The sequence below is a fragment of the Tenrec ecaudatus genome, chromosome 4 (assembly GCF_050624435.1).
Source record: "Tenrec ecaudatus isolate mTenEca1 chromosome 4, mTenEca1.hap1, whole genome shotgun sequence".
Taxonomy (NCBI): Eukaryota; Metazoa; Chordata; class Mammalia; order Afrosoricida; family Tenrecidae; genus Tenrec; species Tenrec ecaudatus.
The window spans coordinates 82,904,118-82,928,544 of NC_134533.1; the positions used below are offsets into that span (position 1 = coordinate 82,904,118).

At 40.5% G+C, this 24,427-nt stretch overlaps 2 protein-coding genes across 5 annotated transcripts; one reads left to right on the forward strand and one right to left on the reverse strand.

Annotated features, from left to right (window-relative positions):
• The first annotated feature begins 3,300 nt into the window (after window positions 1–3,300).
• Window positions 3,301–11,002, forward strand: TMEM126A (transmembrane protein 126A). Of its 2 annotated transcripts, none has more exons than XM_075546397.1 (6): window positions 3,301–3,431; window positions 3,634–3,680; window positions 6,977–7,077; window positions 8,715–8,908; window positions 10,054–10,168; window positions 10,772–11,002. In XM_075546397.1, exons 3-6 carry the CDS (start codon window positions 6,986–6,988, stop codon window positions 10,962–10,964), a joined length of 594 nt encoding a protein of 197 aa, XP_075402512.1. In that variant the 5' UTR covers window positions 3,301–3,431; window positions 3,634–3,680; window positions 6,977–6,985; the 3' UTR covers window positions 10,965–11,002. The 2 variants fall into 2 exon arrangements, with proteins under 2 accessions (XP_075402512.1, XP_075402511.1); XM_075546396.1 differs by having other exon boundaries at window positions 3,324–3,431; window positions 3,544–3,680.
• Window positions 11,003–13,124: 2,122 nt separating this feature from the next.
• CREBZF (CREB/ATF bZIP transcription factor) lies at window positions 13,125–20,772 on the reverse strand. 3 transcript variants are annotated; one of them, XM_075546393.1, is made up of 4 exons: window positions 19,431–20,772; window positions 19,146–19,223; window positions 18,020–18,088; window positions 13,125–16,252 (listed from the first exon to the last, which is right to left on the reverse strand). In XM_075546393.1, exons 1-2 carry the CDS (start codon window positions 20,516–20,518, stop codon window positions 19,208–19,210), a joined length of 1,104 nt encoding a protein of 367 aa, XP_075402508.1. In that variant the 5' UTR covers window positions 20,519–20,772; the 3' UTR covers window positions 13,125–16,252; window positions 18,020–18,088; window positions 19,146–19,207. The 3 variants fall into 3 exon arrangements, with proteins under 3 accessions (XP_075402508.1, XP_075402509.1, XP_075402510.1); XM_075546394.1 differs by having other exon boundaries at window positions 17,994–18,088; XM_075546395.1 differs by lacking the exon at window positions 13,125–16,252 and having other exon boundaries at window positions 16,259–18,088; window positions 19,146–20,772.
• Window positions 20,773–24,427: the final 3,655 nt, after the last annotated feature.

A 24,427-nucleotide genomic window follows, 5' to 3' on the forward strand; every position in this document is an offset into this window, starting at 1 on the left:
GAAGCCATTTGCAGTGTAAAAACGTGCCTTGATATGGCCTTTCTAGCTATGGCCTTAAATTTTTCATAAAATGGTTGGCTGGGACTATGCAAATTGAGTGAATTATGATCCACTGAGGGGACTGGTCAGTTGTGGTCCTTCAGGGTGAACTATGCCTTGAAACTGACAAAGAGAAGGTTAACTTGAATAGTATGCTGATGAAGAATACCATGGACTGACAGAAGGACAAACCAATCTGTCTCAGAAGTGCAGTCCTAATTCTCCACAGTGGTACGCACGGAGACACTTGGTCTCGTGTATACTGGACATATTATCGGGATGGATGTATCTCTAGAGAGGAGCATGATGCTTAGTAAAGTACAGGGTCAGTGGAAAAGAGGAAGCCCTCAACTGAGATGGACTGACACACACGATTTTGAGAATGGTGCAGGACTGGGCAGTAGTTTTGGTGGTGGTGGTAGTGTCATCTGCTTGTTTGAGTACTATTTTTGGTGTAATACATAGCTTATATAAAGGCCAATCCCACAAAGGTTCAAGGAGATCTCATTGCCATCAAGAACTAGCATCTGTAACAGAGAGAATCTTTTGGACCAAGGACCTATGCTGAGAACCTCTTAGATCCAGAAGAGTGAACTTGGAAGACAGAGCAAAATGGTCTAACAGCAGCGATGGCTTGTTGACCCATGAAATGAGAACTGAGCGCCTTTGGGCAGAAGACTTGAGGTGGAGCTACAAGGGCTGTAATACTGGCCTCTACAGGGCAGAGGCCTGAGTAGCCTCTGTGTATAAATTGCCTGGAAGGATCCCGTGCAAGGGCCTTCCTGTAGCAGAGTAGAGATGGCTGTCTCTGGACGGGGGGCTTGCCAACAGAGCTAAAAGGGCTGTAGTACCTGCCTGTGCAGGGCAGAAGCCAAGCGTGTCCTGTGCAGGGCAGAGGCCGAGTGTGTCCTGTGCAGGGCAGAGGCAGGCTGAGTGTGCCCTGTGCAGGGCTGCCCTGGAGTGTTCTATGTAGGGGTTTTCTTACAACAGGGACAAGCCAATACCTCTGGGCAGGATGCTTGCCCATGGAGCTAAACGAATTGTAAGATTTGATTGTGCAGGCCCAAGTACCATGGCAGGAACTGGCAGCAGAGGTCAGCAAGGCCCCCTGACAGACCAGAAGGTTTAGGAGTCATGCAGACCTCCCAGACAATGTGGTAGTACACAGTAGCAGCAGTGATGTGAACACAGCATCTGATATTCATTTCCCTTTTTGAGAATCCGTTGGTATTGCTTATGTTTTTCTTCTCTCCATAATGGCTCTCACTGTGCCAACACTGTGTGTCTCCTGTGTCCAACTCAAAGGTGCGTGCAACAGCCATAGGAAGGTTCATGCCAGTGAGTATACTGTTTCATGCCTAGCAGTTTTATGGCTGCCTGGAAGTTTGAGGTGCGACCCGTCTGCATGTGCAGTATACTCAGACACATACAAACACCAGTGAGTAGAATTTTTGGTATAGTATAATCTGATTATTAATCGCAACTGTCAGCTATTTTATAAAGAATGGATTAGGGGAGCCATGACCCCATTAGGAGTCCATGCTAGTAAGTAGTGAACAATGATGCCTGGTCTGTTACAACTTCAGGCCTTAAAGTTGCCTTTACTCTTTGTGCATTTGGTTCTCTATATAGAAACTCAGAAAATTTTCCTTTTGTAGAAGCAAATTACAGATTCCACAAATTCCCATTTAGTTTAGCATAGCTTTCCTTCCTTTGCCTGCTGTCTTTATAGCGAATAACTCAAACACAGCGGGTACGGTTTTTCTTCCTCACAGGCTAAATGTCCAAATCAAGGTCTCAGCCATATTCGAGCCTTCCTTTTCGGTGGACCCACACAGTCTTTGGTTTATAGATGATTCCCACACAAAGCCTGCCTTTCCCGTATGTTTGTCCGTGCCTGTTCTGGTCTTTTTATAGGTCGGAAGTGCTAAGGTTTAAGACCCACACTAAACCTTCATAACAAAGGAAAACATTCATAGGCCATAATCCAATTCCCATCACCTGTCTTCATATTAAATACCACAGTGTTGGAAACCCAGAATGGCAATTCTATCCGGTCCTACAGGGTTGCTGTATATAATCAGAATCTACTCGATGGCAGTGAGTGAATGAGCCATGTCTATTAAATCCCTCATTTTTGATACTCTCTTCCTCCAGCTACTGAAATGTTACTATTCTCTTGTGACCAACTTAGATAACCCTTTTATGTAATCTGAGGAGCCCTCCAGGCACAGTGGGTTATGTGCTGGTTTGAACCCATTAGCTACTCCTCTGGAGAGATGTGATTTTCTGACTTATAAAGGGTGGCAGCCTTGGAAACCCAAAGCAGCACTTCTACTATGTCCTATTGGACCACTCTGAGTCAAAATCGACTCAGTGTCAGTGAATTTTGAGTAGACATCATCTCAAGATACTAAATGGCTTTAGGGATCCAGAATACATTCTAACTTCTACACTGCCTTCTAAAGCTTTTAAAGTGAAATTGTTATAAAAGCATCAACAGAATCTTTTAAAACATTGAAAGTATTCAAAAATGTTATATTTGAAACCTTAATCAAGCCCATAGTCCCAAACTTCTTTTAACATTAATCTAAGAAACTTTCAGTTTGAGGGGTAGAGGTGTTTCTGAATAAGATTCCCTGTTGTTTTTGGTTCGTTTCTTTAAATTCCTCTCAGCCAAGGAATTGCTGGGGGCCGGGGGCTCGTGTCCAGTAAACTCTTCTAAGAAAGCTTCTCTATCTTGTAAACAACCTTCTTCTATAATAAAGCTCAACGATTTTAAAAGAAACCTTCGCATGCATTTCTACAAAATTATCAGTAAGAGCTATTTCTCATCCCTTTTTACCGATGGGAAAAGAGGGTGGAGGACTGAGAAATTGCGGTTTCATCGCAACATTCATCCAACCCTGCAATTCCCGTAGCTGCCTATAGGTCCCGTTCGTCTACTGGGATCCTTGGAAAAGTCGCTCCCTTCCCTCGTTTCACGGTGGGAAATCCAATCTGATCACGCCAGGGAACGAGGGAAGGGGTGGGCTGAAGATTCAAGAGGGGAAAACCACCGGAGAAAAACCTTTGAGCATGTCAAATCTACCCCGTCCTAACTAATGAGTCGGGAAGAGGTTCAACTAACAGGAAGGTTTTCCGTGGCAGGGCCGGTTTACGGTCACCCAATGCCTAGCTCAGGACTTCCGTTCCTACCCGCTCGGCCGGGGGCCGTGGAAGACAGGAAACGCTCCGCCGCCGCCGGAAGCCGCTCGGCCCGCGGCCCGCGCCACGCCCCGGCCGAGTCACGTGCCCAAGATGGCCGCGCCCGCCTCCGCGCCGCCTGCTTTGCCCTGAGCGCCCCGCCAAGCCGAGACGGGGCCCGGCGCCCGAGGAGCGACGAGCACAAGGTGCTGGCATCCCGCGCGCGGCTGCAGCCGACGGCCGGCCCCGATGAGGCGGGGAGGGCAGCCGGGGAGGGGCGCGGTGGGCTGATCCCGGTCCTCTTTCCATCCCTGGAAGGAACGACCCCACAGATGAATCTAATACGGAGGGACTTTGGCTAAGTGTTCCCAGGCCTCACTTCACACGTTGCCTTTTTCTCCATACCAGGAGCCCGAGTGGCACTGTCCCGGAAGTGTCGAACGCCTAACTTCAAGGTCAGTGGTTCAAATCCACCAGCTTCTCTGGGGGACAGGCTACTGGATAGCAGTGGGCTTTATCGCTATATACACTGAACATACACCTTGGTGCTCTCCCCACAGCGACGGGAGAGAGCTAATGCAAAGGCCTTTTGAAATACTTGTCAGTGATGAGGCGAATCCACCTTGGTCCCAAGAGCAGCTCTGCCGCGGGAGAAACATTACTGCAAGCTGTCACACTGACAGTGGAGTACAAGTCAGACTGACTCACAAGACAGAGTAGAACTGGCCTGTGGGTTTCTGAGACTGTTTATTTTTAGGGTAGTAGAGAGACTCTTTCTCCTGCGGAGCACCTGGTGGTTTCTATCTACAGACCTGCCACCGGGACTCCTCCTTAGAGTAACCAAGACCCTCAACATACTTAGTTTCAATTTCTGGAACCTAAATTTCTAAGTCAGCCTTACACTCCCATTAATTTTAAATCCAGGGATATGAAATTTTTGTGTTGCAAATTAATCTTGGAGCAAATGATGGTGAACCAAGAAAACCCGTAAGCCATGTTAGGCAGTTTTCCGTGAAAAGTTAAGAGATTTTTGCATTTCTTAACTCTGCTAATCTAATGGGAAAGCTAAATCTTCAGCCTAAAACTCACCATTCTTCTGCTACTCTGACATTGTCCCTAACAGCGCATTAAACTACTGTTGTCTCTGAATCAGATGCAGCCTGTGATTGTTTTTGTAAGGCCATCCAGCTAAAAGTGGTTATCTTTCTAAAGAGTAGTTAGAGGAAAAAAAGGTTTGACAAAACTACATATACGTGGAAGGACTTCAAAAACTTTGGGTAAAAATGGAATAGAACAATAATGGAATTTTTCCATGAACATTTTCAGACCCCTTCATTATAAATCGCCCCTTACTGGAATCTTTTTTATCTCCATTTCTTATCAATCATTAGGGGCTCATACAACTCTTATCACAATCCATAGATACATCAATTGTGTAAAGCACATTTGTACATTCAATGCCCTCATTATTCTCAAAACATTTGCTCTCCACCTAAGCCCCTGGCATCAGCTCATTTTCCCTTCCCACCCACTCACGCCTCCCTCATGAACCCTTGATAATTTATAAATTTTGTCATATCTTGACCTGTCCGACGTCTCCCTTCACCCACTTTTCTGTTGTCCGTTACCCAGGATTATATGTAGATCCTTGTAATTGGTTCCCCCTATCCCACCTCCCCTCCACCCTTACAGTAAAGGTTCATCTGTTCTGGATTCCCTGTGTTTCCAGTTCCTATCTGTACCAGTGCCCATCCTCTGGTCTAGCCAGATTTGTAAGACAGAATTGGGATCATGGTAGTGGGGGAGGAGGAAGCATTTAGGAACTACAGGAAAGTTGTATGTTTCATTGTTGCTACATTGCACCGACTGGATGTCTCCTCCCTGGGACCCCTCTGTAAGAGGATGTCCAGTGGCCTACAAATGGGCTTTGCGTCTCCACTCCGCACTCCCCCCGTCATTTACTATATTTTTTGTTCTGAGGCCTGATACCTGATTCCTTCGACACCTCGTGAGCACACAGGCTGGTGTGCTTCTTCCATGTGGACTTTGTAGCTCCTGAGCTAGATAGCCGCTTGTTTACCTTCAAGCCTTTAAGACCCCAGGTGCTCTATCTTTTGATAGTTGGGCACCATCAGGTTCTTCATTTGGTTTATCTTTTTTTTAATCGTTTTATTTAGGGCTCTTATCACAATCCATAGATCCATCTTGTCAAGCACATTTGTACGTTTCCATCATTTTCAAAACATTTTTTTACTTGAGCCCTTGGTGTTAGCTCATTCCCCTCCCTCCCGATTCCTTGATAATTTATGATTTCTTTTTCATGTTTTACACCGACCACTGGCTCCCCTCACCTACTTTATTGTTATCCGTTCTCCTGCAGGGGGGGGGGGTGTTATATGTCCATCATTTTGATCGGTTCCCCCTTTCTTCCCACCACCTCACCTTCCCCTCCTGTTATCACTGCTCTAATGATTGGTCCTGAGGGTTTTGTCTTGGGGTCATGATAGTGGAGGGGGTCCAAGGGGCGGAGCATAAAGAACTAGAGGAAAGCTGTATGTTTAAACAGTGCTATATGGCCCCAACTGACTCATCTGTTCCTTCTGTGAGGGGATGTCCAATTATCTACAGATGGGCATTGGGTCTCCACTACATCCTCCCCCTCATTCACATTGATAAGATTTGTTCGGGATCTTTGATACCTGATCCCTTCAACACCTCATGACAGAATTTTTTTTTTTAAAGACTTACTACTTGAGAGACAAGTTTGCTCACCATTGCCCTAATTGTCCTCAATGTGGGCCGAGGACATTTTTTCCAGCCCGCCGGATGTTTTTGCCCCGTTTTGTTTTCTTACTTCAAAATAAGATGTGCAGTGTGCATAGGAATTTGTTCAGTTTTTTTAAAACTATAGTCCAGACCTCCAACGGGTCTAAGGGACAGTAAACTGGCCCATTTAAAAAGTTTGAGGACCCCTGCTGCTTTCAACCCCGTAAACCAAATTATTTTCCAAAGTGGTGTGTCACTCTACACTTCCACCAGGAGCACATTTCATATGTCCTAAGGTCCTTGCTAATAATTGAAATTGCCATGTTTTGATTTTAATCAAAAACTATACCCTGGTGGTATAGTCGATTACGAGTTGGGCTGCTAAATGCCAGGACAGCTGCTTGAAACCACTACCCGTTCCCAAGAAGAAATGTGAGTCTTGTTTGTTGAAGTCTCTGACACCCATAGGAGTGGTTCTAGCCTGTGCTTTACGGTAGCTGAGTCACTTGACTCCAGGGCAGTCAGTAAATGAGTTGGCTTATGGGTATAAGTATTTCACAGTTTAATTTCCTGATTACAGTGAAACTGAGAATATTCCCATATTAACTGATTGAAGTCAACAAATTGACTTATAAGTGCAAAAAAATTTTTTTTAATTCTCGGTACTAGTTCTTTGTCAGTTATATTGCAAACATTTTCTCCACTAGCTTATCTTTATGGTATCCATTGAACTTAAACATACTTTTATTAATTTTAATTAGTTTTTATTCATCTTTAACTTTAGTACTATTTGCAAATGAAGAAATAATTTTGAAGATTATGAAGATACTTGTAATATTAGCTTTTTTACCTTTCATGCCTGGTTCTTATTTTTCTTAGAATAATCTACGCGGGGGTGGGGTGAGTATGGTGTCTACGCATTTTTTTAATGTGAACAAAAATAATTTTTTCTACGTATTTTAAAAAGTGTTTTTTTTCCTCTTAGGGCTCCAAGATGGAAAATCATGACCGAGATGATACCATGAAGGAAACCTTAAATATTAGTATTATAAACAGAAAAATTAACCAACTTCCAGATGTAGAAAAGTAAGATATTAATTTAAAATTACCATTTGCCAGGTAGATCTTAATCATTGATGTCATTATCTTAGAATTTATTTGGTTTTCGTACAAATAATATGGCATGTCGGGAAGAAATTAACCAGAGGGAAACCATTTTTCTCAAGGCCACAGAACAATTGTGGAAGTCTAGAATGCTAGAACGTCCATCATTGTACATACCTAATCAGATGATGACTCAGTTGTCCATTTAATTAGCAGTATAGTAAAATGTAAACATTTGTGGATCAATTTAATAATTAACAAATTAATCTGTTTCATACTTTTTGGTCTAAAAGTGGATTATAGGAAACAGCTAGATCAAGGGTATTTGAGAAAGAGCGTCATAAGTGAAGGATCTGTAAAGTATTATAGAGAAGGGGTAATGTAGGGGACCATGATCTTTGAAAACAACATCAGCAACTGTGTGTACTTACACAGAATGTCCCTAGACCTCAAAAACAAAAACCTGAGCCATAAAGATGAAACCAGGTGGTAGATGCAGGGAATATCTTGTGTATGACTATGACATAGGACAGTGAAGAGTTTGTCAAAGAGCCAATATACCTGAAGTGCAAGGGAACTGGAATATGGTTGAAAGAACTGAAGTAGTTTTGAGAGGACTGATGTAATCCAGATAACATTTTTAGATAACATTCTGATGATCTTATGATAAATAGTATGAAAGGAGGGAAAGGAAGAAGGGAGGCCAATAGAAAAAATGGCATAGTAATCCTAGTGGGTTAAATGGTAAGGTGGAGGCAGTTGAGCTAAAAAGAAAACAGGATCTCAAATATACTTCAGAAGTATTCTGCTCTCTTCAGAAATAAACACACTATAAATTCCAATATTGCTTCCATATATCTGAACAGTAACCAAAAGCAGTATCAAGAAATTGGTGATATTTCATAAGCTGTAAATCTACCACCCCCCTCAACCCATCTAAAGACACTTTTAATTTCCTGTAACATGTAGCAAAAATGCTTACTGAGGGCTTGTTGTCCATGTTTCCAGGACAGCAATGTAGGAAGAACCTGAGACTGACCCCCAAATAATTGGTTAGAAAAGCAGCCTTTGTCCCTGGAACCTTCACCAGAGAAAGTAACCATGGGGGAGCTGGAACTCCACTTATGTGGGTTTAGAAGTACCAAACTGATGTGAAATGGCACTTTAGTAAGACAGAAGGCAGTAGCTCCGAACCTTTGCTGTGTTCCTCTTTCCTATTCTCCCATTTTAATACCTGGTTCTCCTAAATTTGCATCTTTACCCTTTCTTGTATTATCAAAAAGTTTGTCTAATAGTTATTTGAAATCAACTGTATGACTTTACCTCTTTTTCTGGACAGAATTTCATGCAGCGTATTTTATTGCCACATGTTAAATTTAGTTTATAATAATCTAAAGTTATTGGTAGAACTGGTTAGACTCAGCTCTAGAATCTAAACATAGTAATCAAAATTGAAAGCCTTTTAAAAATCTGTGTTTAAAAGTGATTTAAAGTTTTATGGCCTATGAAGGATATATGTTATATCCAGTTAATCAAGTCCTGGTAAAATCTATAAAATGTTAAGGTATAGGGTGTTACCCATAAAAAAGAACCAAGTTATAAGTTTTTCTTCCCCACAGGAATCTACTTGAACATGGATCAACATACGTTGGACTTAATGCTGCTTTCGGTGGTCTGATAGCAAACACTCTTTTTCGACGTGCCTTAAATGTGACACAGGCTCGGATAGCTGCTGGCTTACCAATGGCAGTGATTCCATTCTTTACAGCAGATTTATCTTACAAAGTGTTTGTAAATCTTCCTTTGAGTGCAGGTATAGTCCACTTGTATTATAATTTTGCTTTCTGACTTAACACATCATATCAGCCTTGTAAAATTTGTAAGTTATATTGAACCGTAATATTTCAAAGTAGGGTGGGAACTAATTCATATCAGCAAAGATGCACAGTATTCCTACATTCTTTGTAGTGTTCGTTTCGAGTCAGATGTGTTTGGGAATTTTTTTTTTAATCTAGCTGCTGTAGTTTTTAAAACTTTGTATTTTATAGAGAACTGTTTTAAAGTGTAAAAAACCCAAACTTTTTATAAGACTTATAAATCCTTCAAATACTAAATCCATATATGATTTTTTAAAAATTATATACAAAGCTCTTTGAATATAGTTAATTATGAAGTATTCTATTTTCAAGTAATAAAATAAGTTATACGGGACTGAATGGGGTTCTTCCTAAATTCTTTTCTGGTCAATACTGCTCTGGATTGGCTCAATTGGATTCAATAACTTGTTAGCAAATATTTTTATGATTAAGGAAAACATTGCCCAATGAACAGACTGATGACGTCAGTTTTCCCTTATGTCTTATACACATTTTAAAGATCCCTGGTGACAGTGGGCTTAAGCCCGGGCTTCAAGGCTGGCAGAAGCTTCTGTTCCAATAAAGATGTCGTCCTAGAAACCCCAAGAGGTAGTTTTAATTTGTCCCAGAAGGTCACAAGTCAGAATTGACTTTATGGCAGTGTTTACGGTTTTTGTTTTAGCTCATTTTGGAATTTGTATGAAGTCAGTGTATCAAAATATATGTTGTAAAATTACAAAATATCAAATGTAGATGCTTATCCCAAGAATGATCCCACAGGTTAGCAAAGGTTGTGAAAGACAGAAATACTAATTTAGGGCTGCCATAGAAGACAACTAGAAAAGGTTACCAGCGGAACCCCTAGGAGCATATTTAAGTGCAGAACCACACAACTTTTCTTAAGACAGCCATACTTTGGCTAATTTTGCTTACTCATAAATGCCAATTGTACCTTTTAACATGCCTTGAAGAACTGCATTTACTGTATGTTTATACTTTCGTATAGTATTGACTGATAGGATTATCAGATCTATGAAAATAGATCCAATGTGTTATGTTTACTTGACTGCCCTGATTCTCATTTCCAAAACTTATTTCCTAGGTCATCTGAGCTGTGAAACTTGCACTGTAACACGGGGTGGACTGGTTGGTCTTGTTCTTGGTGGGCTTTATCCTGTTTTGTTGGCTATACCCATCAATGGTGGCCTAGCAGCCAGGTGAGAAGTTTCCTCTTTGTCATTGAATAACTACATGAACAAATTAAAATAGCAAATATATTAAGTTTAAAGCATGTTAGACCCAAGAAATCCACTTTATATGAAAGACCTATTTTTCCCTTATCAGTAAACAAATGTTACTTCTTGTAGAGAACTTATACTTTGTGTAGTTCAGGCCATTTACATTAGCCTGGATTAAATGCCCCCAAATAACAGGCCTAGTCTGAAATGCACAAGAAAGGCCATGCTTTGTACTCCTGTAAAGATTTACTTTAGAACACCCACAGGGGCCCTGTCCTATTGAGTTGGCCTCAATTCAATGGCAGCGAGTTTTATGAGTTTGTGTGTGAAAGCTGTGTGAATTGAGTATGTCCAAAGAAAAAGCTAGATGTAAGCATAGCCTGCTTCTCCAAAATGATTGTCTATGCTCTCTGAACTCTGCCACATCAAGCAATCTGTGCTTTAACCTTGAGGTCAAAGAATGAAACGGGCACCTTTTAGAAATAAGACACAGCACTAGCTTTATCTTTAGACTTTCAAAATTAATCTGTTATACATAACAATACAAACTTTCAGATGAATTATCTCAATGTTTTCTTACAGGTATGAATCAGCCCTGCTACCAGAGAAAGGAAGTATCTTAACCTATTGGGTCAGAATGTCTAAGCCTGTCTTTAGAAAGATGGTGTTTCCCATTTTGCTCCAGACCATGTTTGCAGCATACCTAGGGTCTAGACAATATAAGCTGCTTTTAAAAGCCCTTCAGTTACCAGAACCTGTCTTAGAAACTCCCTGATGTAAAACATGTACACAAAAATAAAGTGGTAAAAATAACTTTGTGAAGATTTATCATTTATTAAGTAATCTGGACCTTACAACAACAAAAGGCTGCAAAAGACAAAAGGCCAAATCCCAGTAAAGGCTGCCGATTAAATAATGGCATGATTTCTCTAGTTTTCCCATTACTGTCTCTTCCATCTGGCTCATTCCACATCTTCCCACTAGGTGTCGTTTGGGCTAAAGGAAAACCACCATACAACCATTTTCACTTTTGGCCTCCATAAGGCAAACAGGTATGAAAATAGAAGCTTTGAACCAGAAGTTGTCAGCCCATGGAATCCTTGAATCAAGTCCTCTTTCTATACCAGTTGCCATGCCTCCTAGTGGTCCTGAGAACAGAGCTGCTCCCTAAGGTTTCCAAGGCTGTGTTGATCCTTCACAATAGATGAGTGCCCCTGCTCCCATGGAACAGCTTTGGTTCACTTAGTATCTACTTGACGGTAAGCACTGCCCCACAAGGGACCTTACTCCTCCAGACGGTGATTCAAGTAACTGTGCAGCCCTAAAAAACTACTCAGACGATGCAGGTCTCTAGTTTTTAGCTAATAAAAAGGAACAGATGAGCCTTCTTTTGTGGTAGCTTTATCATGCTTTTTGGCCCTCATTGGACACATTAACTTCCTCAAACGGGTGTTTTTGCCCCATTTTCTTACTTCAAAATAAGGTATGTGCAGTGTGCATAGGAATTTGTTCATAGTTTAAAAAAAAACAAAAAACTATAGTCCAGCCCTTCAATGGGTCTGAGGGACAGTGAACTAGCCCCGCTTAAAAAGTTTGAAGGACCCCTGCTAGTATATTAGCAGAGAATCCTTTAGGCACTCAGATGCCAAGAATCTTTTTTCTATTCCTTCTAGTTTTGCTTATAAAATACCCACTTGGTTCATTTCCTGAGTTTCTTTTAGTGACTAATTATATTCCTCTATCTAAAATTTCTCACCAGTTTTGGAACCATTGTGCATGGACAGCATCTTGGCCAGTACTAACTGAACTTTCTAGTGACAGAATGTTTTCTTACTTGCACTGTCCGACTGGTAATGGTATCGAAGAGCCACAATTGGCTATGTACTTGAAATGTGTCTACTGCAACTCAACTGTTGGCAACACAATGGCTACTTTCTAGATAGTACATGTCTAGACCAACACATCCCCCAAACTCATGGAATTCACTCAACAGGGACAGCAATAATTGAGGTTTATCATCGCAGCAAAAGTAGGTGCTACTCAAGACCACAAAACACCGTGCAACTTCATACCTGTTAAGTAATCTTATACTACTAAAAGCATGAGAATTTAGCCTACTAACTTAAACTGGAAGCTTCAGGAATGAATAGGCTTCAGGTCTCTTGGAAGAAAAAGTGCTAAGGATTGAAAATTTAGGTCAAGCTTTACATTAAATATGCTATCACTGGCTTTTCAGAAGACATCAAATGAACTTAAATGATGCTACCTATGCAGAAAAAACCTGTCTGGAAATAAGACAGGACAATGTCTGCTGTGGACATTCTCTGGCTTATGAAATTGATCTTTCCAACTTTTCAAAAAATGCTTTTATAACCATATATATGTGTGTCAAGATTGTCTTTTACCTCAAAATAATTTACCTGTATTTTCCCTTTTGAGACAAAAATGAATTAAGATTAAATTCCTAAACAGATATTAAAGCTTAAATTACTTAGATTCCTTGGGAACACAAAAAAATAGATCACTAAAAAACTGTGGAGCCTGGTCCCCTACGACGACATGTTTTGAGAATGTGCTTCCTTATCCTTAAACAGTAATTTAAGGTTAAGTCAAAAGTATTATTACTAGGGTTAAAGGCATACATGCACGCTTTTATACAAATAAAACACGCCTGCAATCATGAAGGCTTGGAGGCAAGTTCTCAGTAAGTACACATCCTGATGCTAGGGTGAGAGTGCCTTCGACTAAGATCCACTCAAAGAAGGGGCTTCCCAGGGAATGTGCTGTGCCAGCTCCAGGCAGATTATCAGCTCACTAGGTATAATGACTGGGGAGTGTCCCAAGAGGGTAATCTTGATAGATTTTTTTCAAAGGAAGGGCACAGGAAGATTACAGATTACTTGGGACTTCAGGAAAATTGCACCTATGAGAGAAAAAGGGCAGGCTCTTAATCCATACATTAATTGTTATCAAGTATATTTGTACATGTGTTGCCATCATTATTTTTTAGACATTTACTTTCTATTTGAGCCCTTGGTATCAGCTCCTTTCCCCCTCTCCCCCGCTTCATTTTTTTGTTCTCAAAATTCAAAGGACATGAAAATGAACACAATTTAAGTCACCATTTTGACATTGTGTAAATCTAAGGACATAGACTCCTTTGAGGAAGGATTAAAGAGATAGAAACACCACTTTCAGAAGTATATAGCCCTAGATGGAGGGTATGCTAAAAAATAGTTCACATATTGATATTAATAAAGGGTTCTAAATTTGTAGCAATACTTTTTAACTTACTCTCATATTTATGTTCACCACCACTGTATTATCTAATACATACTGTGGCCTGAACTGGCTTCTAACTTGTATTTCTTAGACCATCTACTTCAATGAGTAAAAATGGGCAACCTGCGTGATAAAGCATGTTATCTGAGATCTGTTGCTACAGATACAAACTACCTTCAAAACGCTCAACCATACAGTGCTATAGTCACTCATGAGTGAATTTTACATATTGGGTTCCATTAAGGGGTTTTCAAAATTTGTGGGAAAAATGGAATAAAAATTACAAAATTTCCAAAAACATTTTGAAGCCCCTTGGTGTACTAAAATTTTGGGTAGATGTGAACCCGATGTGACTTGCATTACAACTTAAACAAAGCTTTTAGTCATTTGTGGTTAAAGAATAGTGCTTAATTCAAGTCTGGAAAAGTTTAATATTTCAACCCAGTCACAATAGCCTATCTAAATTTGTCTTTTACAACTTACTTTATAGTTTTCTTTTATTGAAAAGGAGAGGTTCATATGTTTAAGTCAAACTATTAATATAACTTATATGCCCCAAACTATAGTGGTTTAAGAAATTGTCCTCAGTGTCTATATAGTAAATAGTTGAAAGATACATACTAAACAAAGTTGTGGCACAAACAAGAGTCTTTGAATATTAAATAGAACTATAAAAGCTATTTGCAACACTATTAGTGGCAAAAACTTCATGGAAATTAAACATGTATTTAATTTTGGGTCCAAAACAACTATGATATTATTTTATAGCTCTGAACTAGTTTCTAGAGACATAGTGGGCAAAATGGTTCAACACCAACACCCCTAATTGTACATACTGAAGAAATGTAAATAGGCATGAAACACTAGCAGCAAGAACCAAAGTAATAAAAAAGGCAAGTTAGTTTTTTTCTATTAATATATAATCTGGAAAAAAAATAATTTATACAAAAGGGAGTTTTATAAGGTCCATGGAGTAAAATGAAATTGAGAACTTCCCCAAACGAACTTGCCTTTTATATATTAATAGAAAAAACTAACTTCCCCAAACTTTTAAAAAGTCCTTTAATATTTATGTTCCTAACGATAAATTAATTTTACTTTCTGAACAAAATTGAATAACCTCCAACTAAGTTCTTTTGTACTTCAAAACTCTGAATGTAAATTTTATATTCTATATCACTCTAAGAGGAAAGTAACTGTGTATGAGAGCAGAAAAGTATATATAAAAAAATCAAATACATAAAAAATACTGTTCTGACCATTCAAAACACTCAAGTTTCTAAAGGAAAACATTCCTTAGGTGCTTCGTCTCGAAGGTTAACAACCTACCTAATTAAGACTTTGGAAAAGTCTCCAAATATGAGTGGGTAGGGAGAGAATCAATCTTATTGGAAATATCTTAATACCGATTTAGGAGTCATCAATGTATTTTTGAAATTTGACTAAACCAACAAGCTTAAACTATCTTCAAAATACTCAACTCGACAATGCTATGTTTAGAAAAACAATTACTCAGCAGTGAACTTTAAGATGTTCTACAGTAACAGTAGTTAGGGTGGCCAAATGATGTGGTTGTAGAATCACACAGCTACACTACAGGAATAGCGAGCCACTAAACGCAGTCCAGTGGGAACGTTCCTTGCTGCCTGGCATTAAGTATACTCAGATTACAAGAAACTGAATGAATTTATTAAGTTTTGTATCATACCGTATAATAACCAACTATATGCATTATGATGAAATAATTCTGTAACGAAAAAAGAGCTACCTCCTCACATTTTTCATTTGCATATTTCCCAAATGAGTCAGTAAAATAAAATGACTTAGACTAAACCAGATGGAAAAAAAACTGTATTAACATAATCCAAAGAAAATGAAATAAAACAATCCAGAGCAATTGGGTGTTTTTTCACTCATTAAGCTGGAGAAATAGTTCAATTAGGTAAAAATCACCATCTGCCACAAACAAAAGTCACCCCCATCATCCAAAATACCACAAGCCTTAGACAACTCCAGATGCATTGTTATATTCAACAGAAGCCAGGATGCACTTCATTAAAAATCTCTAGTCACAAAACAGCATCAAGTACTTGGAGAAAGCTGAATAAGACCTGAGAATCCACACATACTGATATTTCCCTGAAATGCAATTAACTCCAACACATAGCGAACCATAATTGATTTTGTTCAAAGATACACAAAGAAATTAATTCATCTGATTATGAAGATACCCTGTAGTTAAGAACTTTACATTAACTTTTATATTCTACTTGGCAAAAGTGTCTACTTCAAATTAGCTCTCATGTTCCAGGAAATAAATACAAATTCATGGTATGCCTTCTGCTTACTGATGCCCTGTTTATGTAATTTGAGTCCACTAAATATAATTCCATAGAATGTCCTTGATAGTGTTAAAAAAATCTAATATTCATTGAAGAAATATTATCATTCTCTTCGCCAATGGATGATACAATTTTGGTTAAGTATGCACAGAACTGAGTATCAATCCCATGAATGGAAAAAAAAAAAGAGTCTAATTTTGTTCCAAAATTTAGTCTCATGTATTTCTACTGTCTTTCAAGGATTCCAGAGAATCTTTTCATATCTCCATTTCTGGAAAGTGAAATCAGTACAGAAGTAATTTGGGAACTTGGAAATGGCATTTTTTTTCAGCAGATGCCAAATTTTTGACCGACATGGCTCCCACAATTACTTTGTTACCATCAGTCCAGTCAGTTAACAGGTTGTAGGAAAAGATTCGTTTTTGCAGACACTGCTAAGCTGTTTAAAGAGAAGAAAGAGAGATTAATATCGTGATTATCAAATGCACAATATTTAATTAAAATATTTTGAACACTCTTGGGTGGTTTTTGTCAGTAGTGTCTCTGCTTTACAGATGTAGATTTTTCAATTAAGTCTGGTCAAGAAAGTACAGATATAGTAAGTCAATGACAGAAATAGTAGGTCAACAAGATGTGTTAGTAGTTCAATTAATGTATGAATTCCTGCCACTATTAGCAAACAAGTATTAAAAAGTAGTATCTTTTGTTCTGTATCATTTTACAATTTGGCACGTAAAGCCTAGGAAACAGAGGCACAATAGGAAAAAAAAGCACTAAACTTCATCCATTAGAGACCAAACCCTGAAGTTTTCAGAATAATCTCGTCTAGAAACCTGCTTTACCCGAAGAACCATTCAAAGCACACTTTTCTAAAAACAGTAAGACAACAGCTTCATATTAGTCATAACCTTTTAATTAACAAGTAGTGAATAGGACACTTTAAGATAATTGTTTACTACAAACTGAAATAAACAGATCTGTTATAAATTCAGAAACCCAAATATTTACAGTAAAATGTGTTTCCACATAAATATTACCAAACTTATTTAAAGCCCATATTAAATAGGTCCTATGGACATGCAATTACCATGTGAAAACAAGACCATGAAGTTGATGCAAAAATGACAAAAATCAGTGTCACCAAAATTGGAGGGGGAAAAAAAAGAATGAAATGGAAACAAAGACAGTTAATAATTAAACATAAGAAACCTAACAAAGCAGCTTTAAAAATAGGCCACACTAAACTTTCCGTTTTCAAAAGTTTTGAATCAAGTGTTTCCAAAATCTGTCATTTATAAAATGACATTCTAATAACCTACACTTGGAATTTCAAGGCATCTCAACTTAAAAGTGTTGACTACTCACTCCTTCCCCTGGTCCCAAACTTCAAAGAAATCAGGGAAAGAATTGACGATTAGAAAGAAAAGATCTCAAGGGAATGGTTCAACTTTTAGAAAAAAACACACTGCCTCCAGAACCGTTTAAGACCCATAAAGCCACAATCAGCATTAATAACAATCATTTGTTGCCTATTTTCATCCATTATGTTTCAATGTCACGTTAGAGATGAATAAATTCTTTGAGCCCATAAACTGAAAGATCAACAAACCTGGTTTTATTACACCATATTTTTTGTCATTGGTACTGCACAAAATTATATACAAAGAATTATATACAAAATGTTCAAGTATTAGTTAAATTTCAATTCAAGACTTCTCTTTCAAAAAGCTACATTTAACATATTCCATAAAGAGCACAAATTAAAGTCATTTCAAATAATTTCTCCAACTACTTTTGGTTTATATATATATAATTCAGTAGGCACTAAAAATCCATGCAGCTGCATTGTGAGGGGCTTGCTCCTGCACTTAGGTATAAGCAGGTTCATCACTCCAGGTTGTGAGTCTGGCTATTACCCATTCATGTTCAAGTGCAGATGATTTCACGAAATATGTTGTGATGCACTGGAAAACCAGAGACCAATTTAGGCCTCAAATCTTTTTGTCTAGCAACAAAACATTTACAGTTGTGCAAGAACAAGGATTCCATTTTCATAACCAAGTAACAACAAAATAAAAACCTTTTATGTGTAAAACAGTTTACATCTTTGGACTGCTGGAAAATACTTCTTAGTTATGAACATTTTAAAAAATAAAAGACAGCAGAAGCCCTGATATTACCTCTTTTTCCTCATTTCTTATACTACCTTTTAAAATAAAGCAGGAAATGTGGCCAGCAGCTGGTCCCGTCTCTTCTGCCCCAACAGCTGTATCCACTTTAGCACAAAGAAAAACAAGGATGCTAAATACGTATATACTTTATCAAACAGTGACGTTTCACAAAGAATTTCTCTCTCTTACACTAAAGGATTTAAGTCAGTTTGTACAGCTGGCCAATAAGTAAAGGAGTACTTCAAAGAATGTATCCATCTTTGGAAAACCGTGTTGTATTACGTCATGGGAGTGGTTAGAACCTCTCAGGGCTTTATGTTAATTTCAACAGGGCAAATTATTTTGAAATAAGATTCTTTGTGAAGCCTCACTTTACACTTTTTTTCATTCACATTTCACAATATTATAATTTAGTCATACATACATAAATTTAACCTAAAAATTTAATACATCAAAAGTAAAAATATTCAACAATTTAATCATACTCAGTGATAGGGTAATCACTGCGCTGGTCGTCAAAGAAATATTTCGTTAACCATTCTTATTCGTCCTCCAATTAACTAACACGCAGAAGTCTGGTATGCCTATCAACTTCCAATTTCTCTCAAAGTGAAAGATTAAATTTTGTTAATTTGAACAGAATGGATTTGCATATCTTCTGAAAAACTAAACGCATTCTTGAATATTTGAGATTTCTCTCATCTCCAGTAAAATAACTAATACATTTGTGCATGCCCCAAATATTGATAGTCAACCTCTGAAAAGTTGCTCTAAAACTGGAATTCCAATGTGCACTTTGTACAACTGGAAGTTCCATTCAACTTCACCTGTGTCACTGTATCCAAACTGTATCTCTATAAGCAGGTTTCAGTGTACAGTTGGAACCGATGTCATCCAAGGCCATGTCCACACTGGGGACAGAAGAGCTAGGTACATGCAAGTTTGAACAAGGGGACACATTAACAGCTATTTCAGCATCTTCAAGACATTATAGACCAGCACAAGTCTGTTTCCAGGGTGGACAGGGCCCAAATTAGATTTCCCCTCCCATCTTCCCAAAACGGAAAGAAAAAAAAAATCACACACACATATTGAGATGTTGCCCATAAAAGTAGACTAAGCAGCAGAGCATGAGCGTTACGTGAAGAGATGGATCCTTACCAGGTTGTGAGGCGGGAACGACTGTTCTGTAACCCCTACAACGGAGCCTGGCAGGAAGGAAATCACCTAAAAAAGAAACTGTCAGAGAGATTTAATAGTCACATGTTATCATTAGGAGTTGGTTACAGTGTCATTCATGCTCTTAGCTAAACACTTAAAGGACTCAATATTACTTTTCCTCCTCTGACATGTGTCCGGTGAAGATGTCCCACTAAGGTGTGTTACATGGTGTAAGGGAGTTGAAAGGGGTAACACGCGGATAAAGAGCAGATTACTTGACCCTACATTTTAAGAGAAGACGACGCCTTCCGGGCGCACGCCGAGCAGAACTCCACCGACACCTTATCCTTGTCCACATGGAGACACACTCCTCCCGCCGCGTCGTCCTCTTCCAGCAGGTCCGGCGGCTGCTGCTGCTGCTGCTGCTTGCCCACCGGCAGGGCGTAGTCATGGTCGCCGGCGGGCGAGTCTCGGAAGAGAGAGGTGGTCAGCCGCAGTCCCACGCCGCTCAGCCGGCTCAGCAGGCGAGCCAGGCCCGTCTCGTTGGCGAGCACGGCCCGCAGGTAGCGACTCTCCTCCTGCAGCGCTTGCACGCGCTTGCCCAGCTCCCGGTTCTCGGCCCGCAGCTCCTGGTTCTCGGCTGCCAGCCCGCGGACGCGACTCTCCAGCCCCATCACGTACTCCTTCTTCTTCAGCCGATTGAGGCGGGCAGCGGCCGCCGCCGCCTTCCGCGGACTCTTGGTCGCCGCCTGGTGGTTGTCGTTGCCGCCGCTGCCGCCGCCGCCCGCGCCGCCGCCGCCCGGGGACTTCCTCCGCCTCTTTTCGCCGCCGCCGCCGTCGCTGCCGCCGCCGCCGATCCCATTCAACAGCCTCTGTAGCAGGTCGGAAAAGCGCTGCATCTCGGCGGCGGCGGCCTCGTCGTCCTCGTCCCCTCGCCACAGGCCACCGCTCTCCGAGCCGCCGCCGGACGACGAGAGGGGCCCGGGTGAGCTCAGCCCGGGCTCCAGGTGCCAGTCCGGCTGCCGGGGGTCCAGCAGGTCGGCCAGTTCCAGCCCGGACAGAAAGTCCATGTCCTCCGACTCTTCCCCCGGGACGCCGGCGATCGCCTCGTCCTCCTCCATCTCCTCGGGCGAAGGCGCACGCACGGCCACGCCGCCGCCGCCGCCGCGGCTCCCCCTCCCGGCCTCCAGCTCGCCCTCGTCGCCGTGCGGCTGCCTGCCGCCGGGAGAGCCGGCCTCCGCCCTCTGCTCCTCCGCGGCCGCCCGGGCCAGGTCGGGAGGGCGCGAGCAGGCAGCGGCCGGCGCCGGGCTCTCGCTGCGGGCCGGAGAGTCACTGCCCGAGGCCGCCAGCAGCTTGGTCAGGCTATGCCTCATGGGGCCCCGCGGAGGGCCCACGTAGGCCCCGGCCCCTCAGACCGGGCCTCGCGGGCCCTACGGACCCCAGGCCCCAGCGTGGACAGCCGGGGCGCTGGCCGGACGAAAAGAGGGGGGGGGGAGCCCGGTGTCGTCTCGCCTCGCTTGGCCGTCGACCCCCCGCGCTAGGGCGGGGGGGAAAATGAGAGAAACAGCGGCGAGGCCCAGCGATGACTCGGCCGCGCCACCCAGACAACGGCCTGGCCGGAAGTGGGGTCGATCTCGCCCAGCCCCTCCCACTGCGTTTCGCGCGCCTCCGGGCTCTGGTGTCGCGAGAGTTCACTGCTCCGGAGCGAGATTCACTGCTGGGCTCCAGTGATGTCATAGCAACAGCGGCAAAAATAACAAAGCTCAGCTTGACGGGACTCTAACCTCCCTACCCTTACTTTTTAACCCTCTGCAGTCTACCTTCTACTCCAAGTGTTCTCATTCTCGTTTAGGATTTACCTTCTAGAGACCAAAATTATGAATTACCTTCAGTGGTGCTAGGAAACCGAGTCCCAGATTGACACAATTGAAAAGTCTTGGTAAACCTTGATGGCAAGACGCGTTAACCGTTCAGTTGGCTTAAAATTGACTATGTACAAAGAATTTAATCCCACCCTAGTCTTTGCCACTGTTGCCTGAGATAACAATTCTAAACCTTTGCTGCTGGTGGTCCGACTCAGCGGCCCTATATGTAACAGACCGGAACACAACCAGGTCTTGCGCCAGTTGCAATGTTTGAGCCCTTCTTTTGTAGCCTGTATATCAATGCACTTTGGATTAAGTAGTTCAAGTGCTTTGATTGTTTTTAAATTTCCAGAATGAGGGAGTGCACCGGGCCAGAGTTCAGCTGATCTAATTAAAGGGTGACTGTTGGACGAACGTAGTTCAATCACGTTAACATTTACTAATGGTTAATTTTCTATCATCTCCTCCTCCTCCTTAAAAACCTTTTTGTAACTAGCCTGCATTAAGCATTTTTTAAAAGAAAATCACATGGTCTTCATAGGTGCACTCAGATTATTGAAATAAACCCTATATCCACTAATTCCTTTGTGCTTTTGATTTTTTATATTTAACTGCAGTTATCCTGAATTGTTCTGAAATTTAAGACGTAACCAAATCATTCATTTACTCCTTCTTCCTTTCCTTTATAAAGCAAGATCTTTTTACTCAAACATTAAAGAGTTCAAAAAAATTGTTTCATTTTTACCCAATGTTTTGTTCTGAAAATTTCTGGATTTATGGAAACAGAAACGATGAAAAATAGTTTAATATCCACTTTGAACAGTAGAACTAAATGGTCAGATTTAGTAATTGTTAGCACTAGGCTATATTTGTTTTATTTTTTAATAATTAAATCATTTTATTGGGGGCTTGTACAACTCATCACAATGCGCACATACACCCATTGTGTCAAGCACTTTTGTACATTTGTTTCCCTCATCATTCTCAAAACATTTGCTTTCTACTTGAGCCTCTGGTATTCACTAATTTTTCCCACCCCTCCACCCCCATGAACCCTTGATAATTTATAAATGATTATTTTGTCATATCTTACACTGTCCAACGACTCCCTTCACCAACTTTACTGTTCTCCTTCCCCCAAAGAGAAGTTTACATGAAGATCCTTGTAATATATCCCCCCCATTTTCCCTCACCTTCCCTCCACCCTCCCAGTATCACCACTCTCACCACTGGTCCTGAAGGTTCATCTGTCCTGGATTCCCTGTGTTTCGAGTTCCTATCTGTACCAGTGTATATCCTCCAGTCCAGCTGGATTTGTAAGGTAGAATTGAGATCACAATAGTTGGGGGTTGGAAGCATTCAAGAACAAAAGGAAAATTGTATGTTTCATCATTGCTACACTGCACCCTGCTAATGTTTGTAAATATAACTGTCCCACAAATTATCCCAACACAACTGACTCCCAAAGATTTCAGCAAGGATATTTTCCTTCATAAATATTCTTATTATCAATTCAACTTTTAGTCAATGAAATTTTCTCAATGGATTTTGGGTTTGGGTATTAATCTTCAAAAGGCATTCTTGGCTCAAAATAATAGTAAACCCACATTTTATGACATCTTAATAACACGAGTCATATTTCATTTGGAATTTATTCCAGCATAAAATCTGTAATAGAAATTTAACTTTTCAAAAGGTGTCTCCTGCAATATTAAACCCAGGTTTTTACCATTGATTTCCTTGTATCCTATGTATTAAATAATTACATGTTTTTTAATGTATTTTTATTTGTTGTTATGGTTTTTCCTTAAATTTCACTGAAAATTCCAGCTATTCTGGAACACAACTCGCTCGATGTTCATTGCAGTTTTAAAGTCATAGTGTAAGCCTCTCTTGTTACTTTTACTTTCTTACAATTTTCTACCTATACTTGAATATTCTTCCAAATAATTTTAGAAAAGATTTCAAGTTTAAATAAACTAGAATTTCATTAAGTTGCATTAAATGTATTTTATAAATTTTTGGCTATTAGATTTTTTTCTTTTCTTTCATATCTTCTAAATGGTTATCTTGCTATATAGGAAAGCAGTTAATGAGATTTGTTACATTTAAAAAAATCATTTTATTGGGGGCTCATACAATGCTTATCACAATCCATACATACATTTGAACATTCGTTACCCTCATCATTCTCAAAACATTTGCTGTCCACGTAAACCCCTGGCAGTGGTGAGAGTGGCCATACCGCAAGGGTGGAAGGAGGGTGAGGTAGAGAGGGGGAACCGATTATAAGGATTAGTGTTTTCTGGTCATCTGATGGGGTGCATAGTACTCCATTGCATGTATGTACCACAGTTGTTTTTTTAATCACTTGTGAGTTGATGGAGATTTGGGTTGTTTCCAACTCCTTGCAACTGTGAACTGTGCTGGGACTAACACTGGAGCACAGATGTCTGCCCGTGCTTTGTTTCTGGCCTCTTCTGGCTATATGTCTATTAGGGGGATCACTGGGTCCTATAGTATCTCAATTTCCGTCTGTTTTAGATATCGCCAGATCGATTTCCATAGTGGCTGTATACACGTACAGGTCCACCAGCAGTGGATGAGCCTTCTTGTCTCCCCACAGCCTCTTCAACACGTGTTGCTTTCTGATTTTTGAATTGGGCTATCTTTGAGGGTGTTAGGTGGTATCTCATTGTTGCTTTAATTTGCATTTCTCTTATGGCTTAAGCTCGGAAACATTTTCGCATATATTTATTGGCCATTCGGATTTCTGCCCCTGTGAAACTTCTGTTCAGGTCCTTTGCCCACCTCCTCAGTGGGCAATTAGTTTTTTTTCTTTTTTGGAAGCTAGCAGAATATTGTAGATCTTAGTAATAAGGCCTTTGCCTGATGTGTCATTGCTAAAGATGTTTCCCCAGTCCGTGGACTCTCTTTTTACTCTCTTGGTGAATTCTTTCAATGTACACAGGTGTTTTATCTTCAGTACATCCCACTGTCAATTTGTGCCTCCTCTGTGTTTATTTCATTCCCTATTTCTGATAGCCTTTGTATTCCCTGTGCTAAAGTTCTCAACTTTTTCCCAATTCCCTCATTGATGGTCTTAATAGTTTGGGTTTTTACTTCAAGGTCTGTGATCCACCTTGAGTTTATTCTTATGCATCGAGTGAGATAAGGGTCTTGCTTCATTTTTCTGCAAGTAGATATCCATTTTTTCCAGCACCATTTGTTGAAGAAAGCATCTGCTTCCCATTGGATACTTTGTGGGCTCTTATCAAAGATCAGCTGTCTGTATGCTGATGATTTTATTTCTGGGTTTTCAGTTCTTTTCCATTGGTCTGAGTATCTGTCATTATGCCAATACCATGCAGTTTTGACAACTGTGGCTGTATGTGCTAAAGTCAGGTAAAGCAAGCC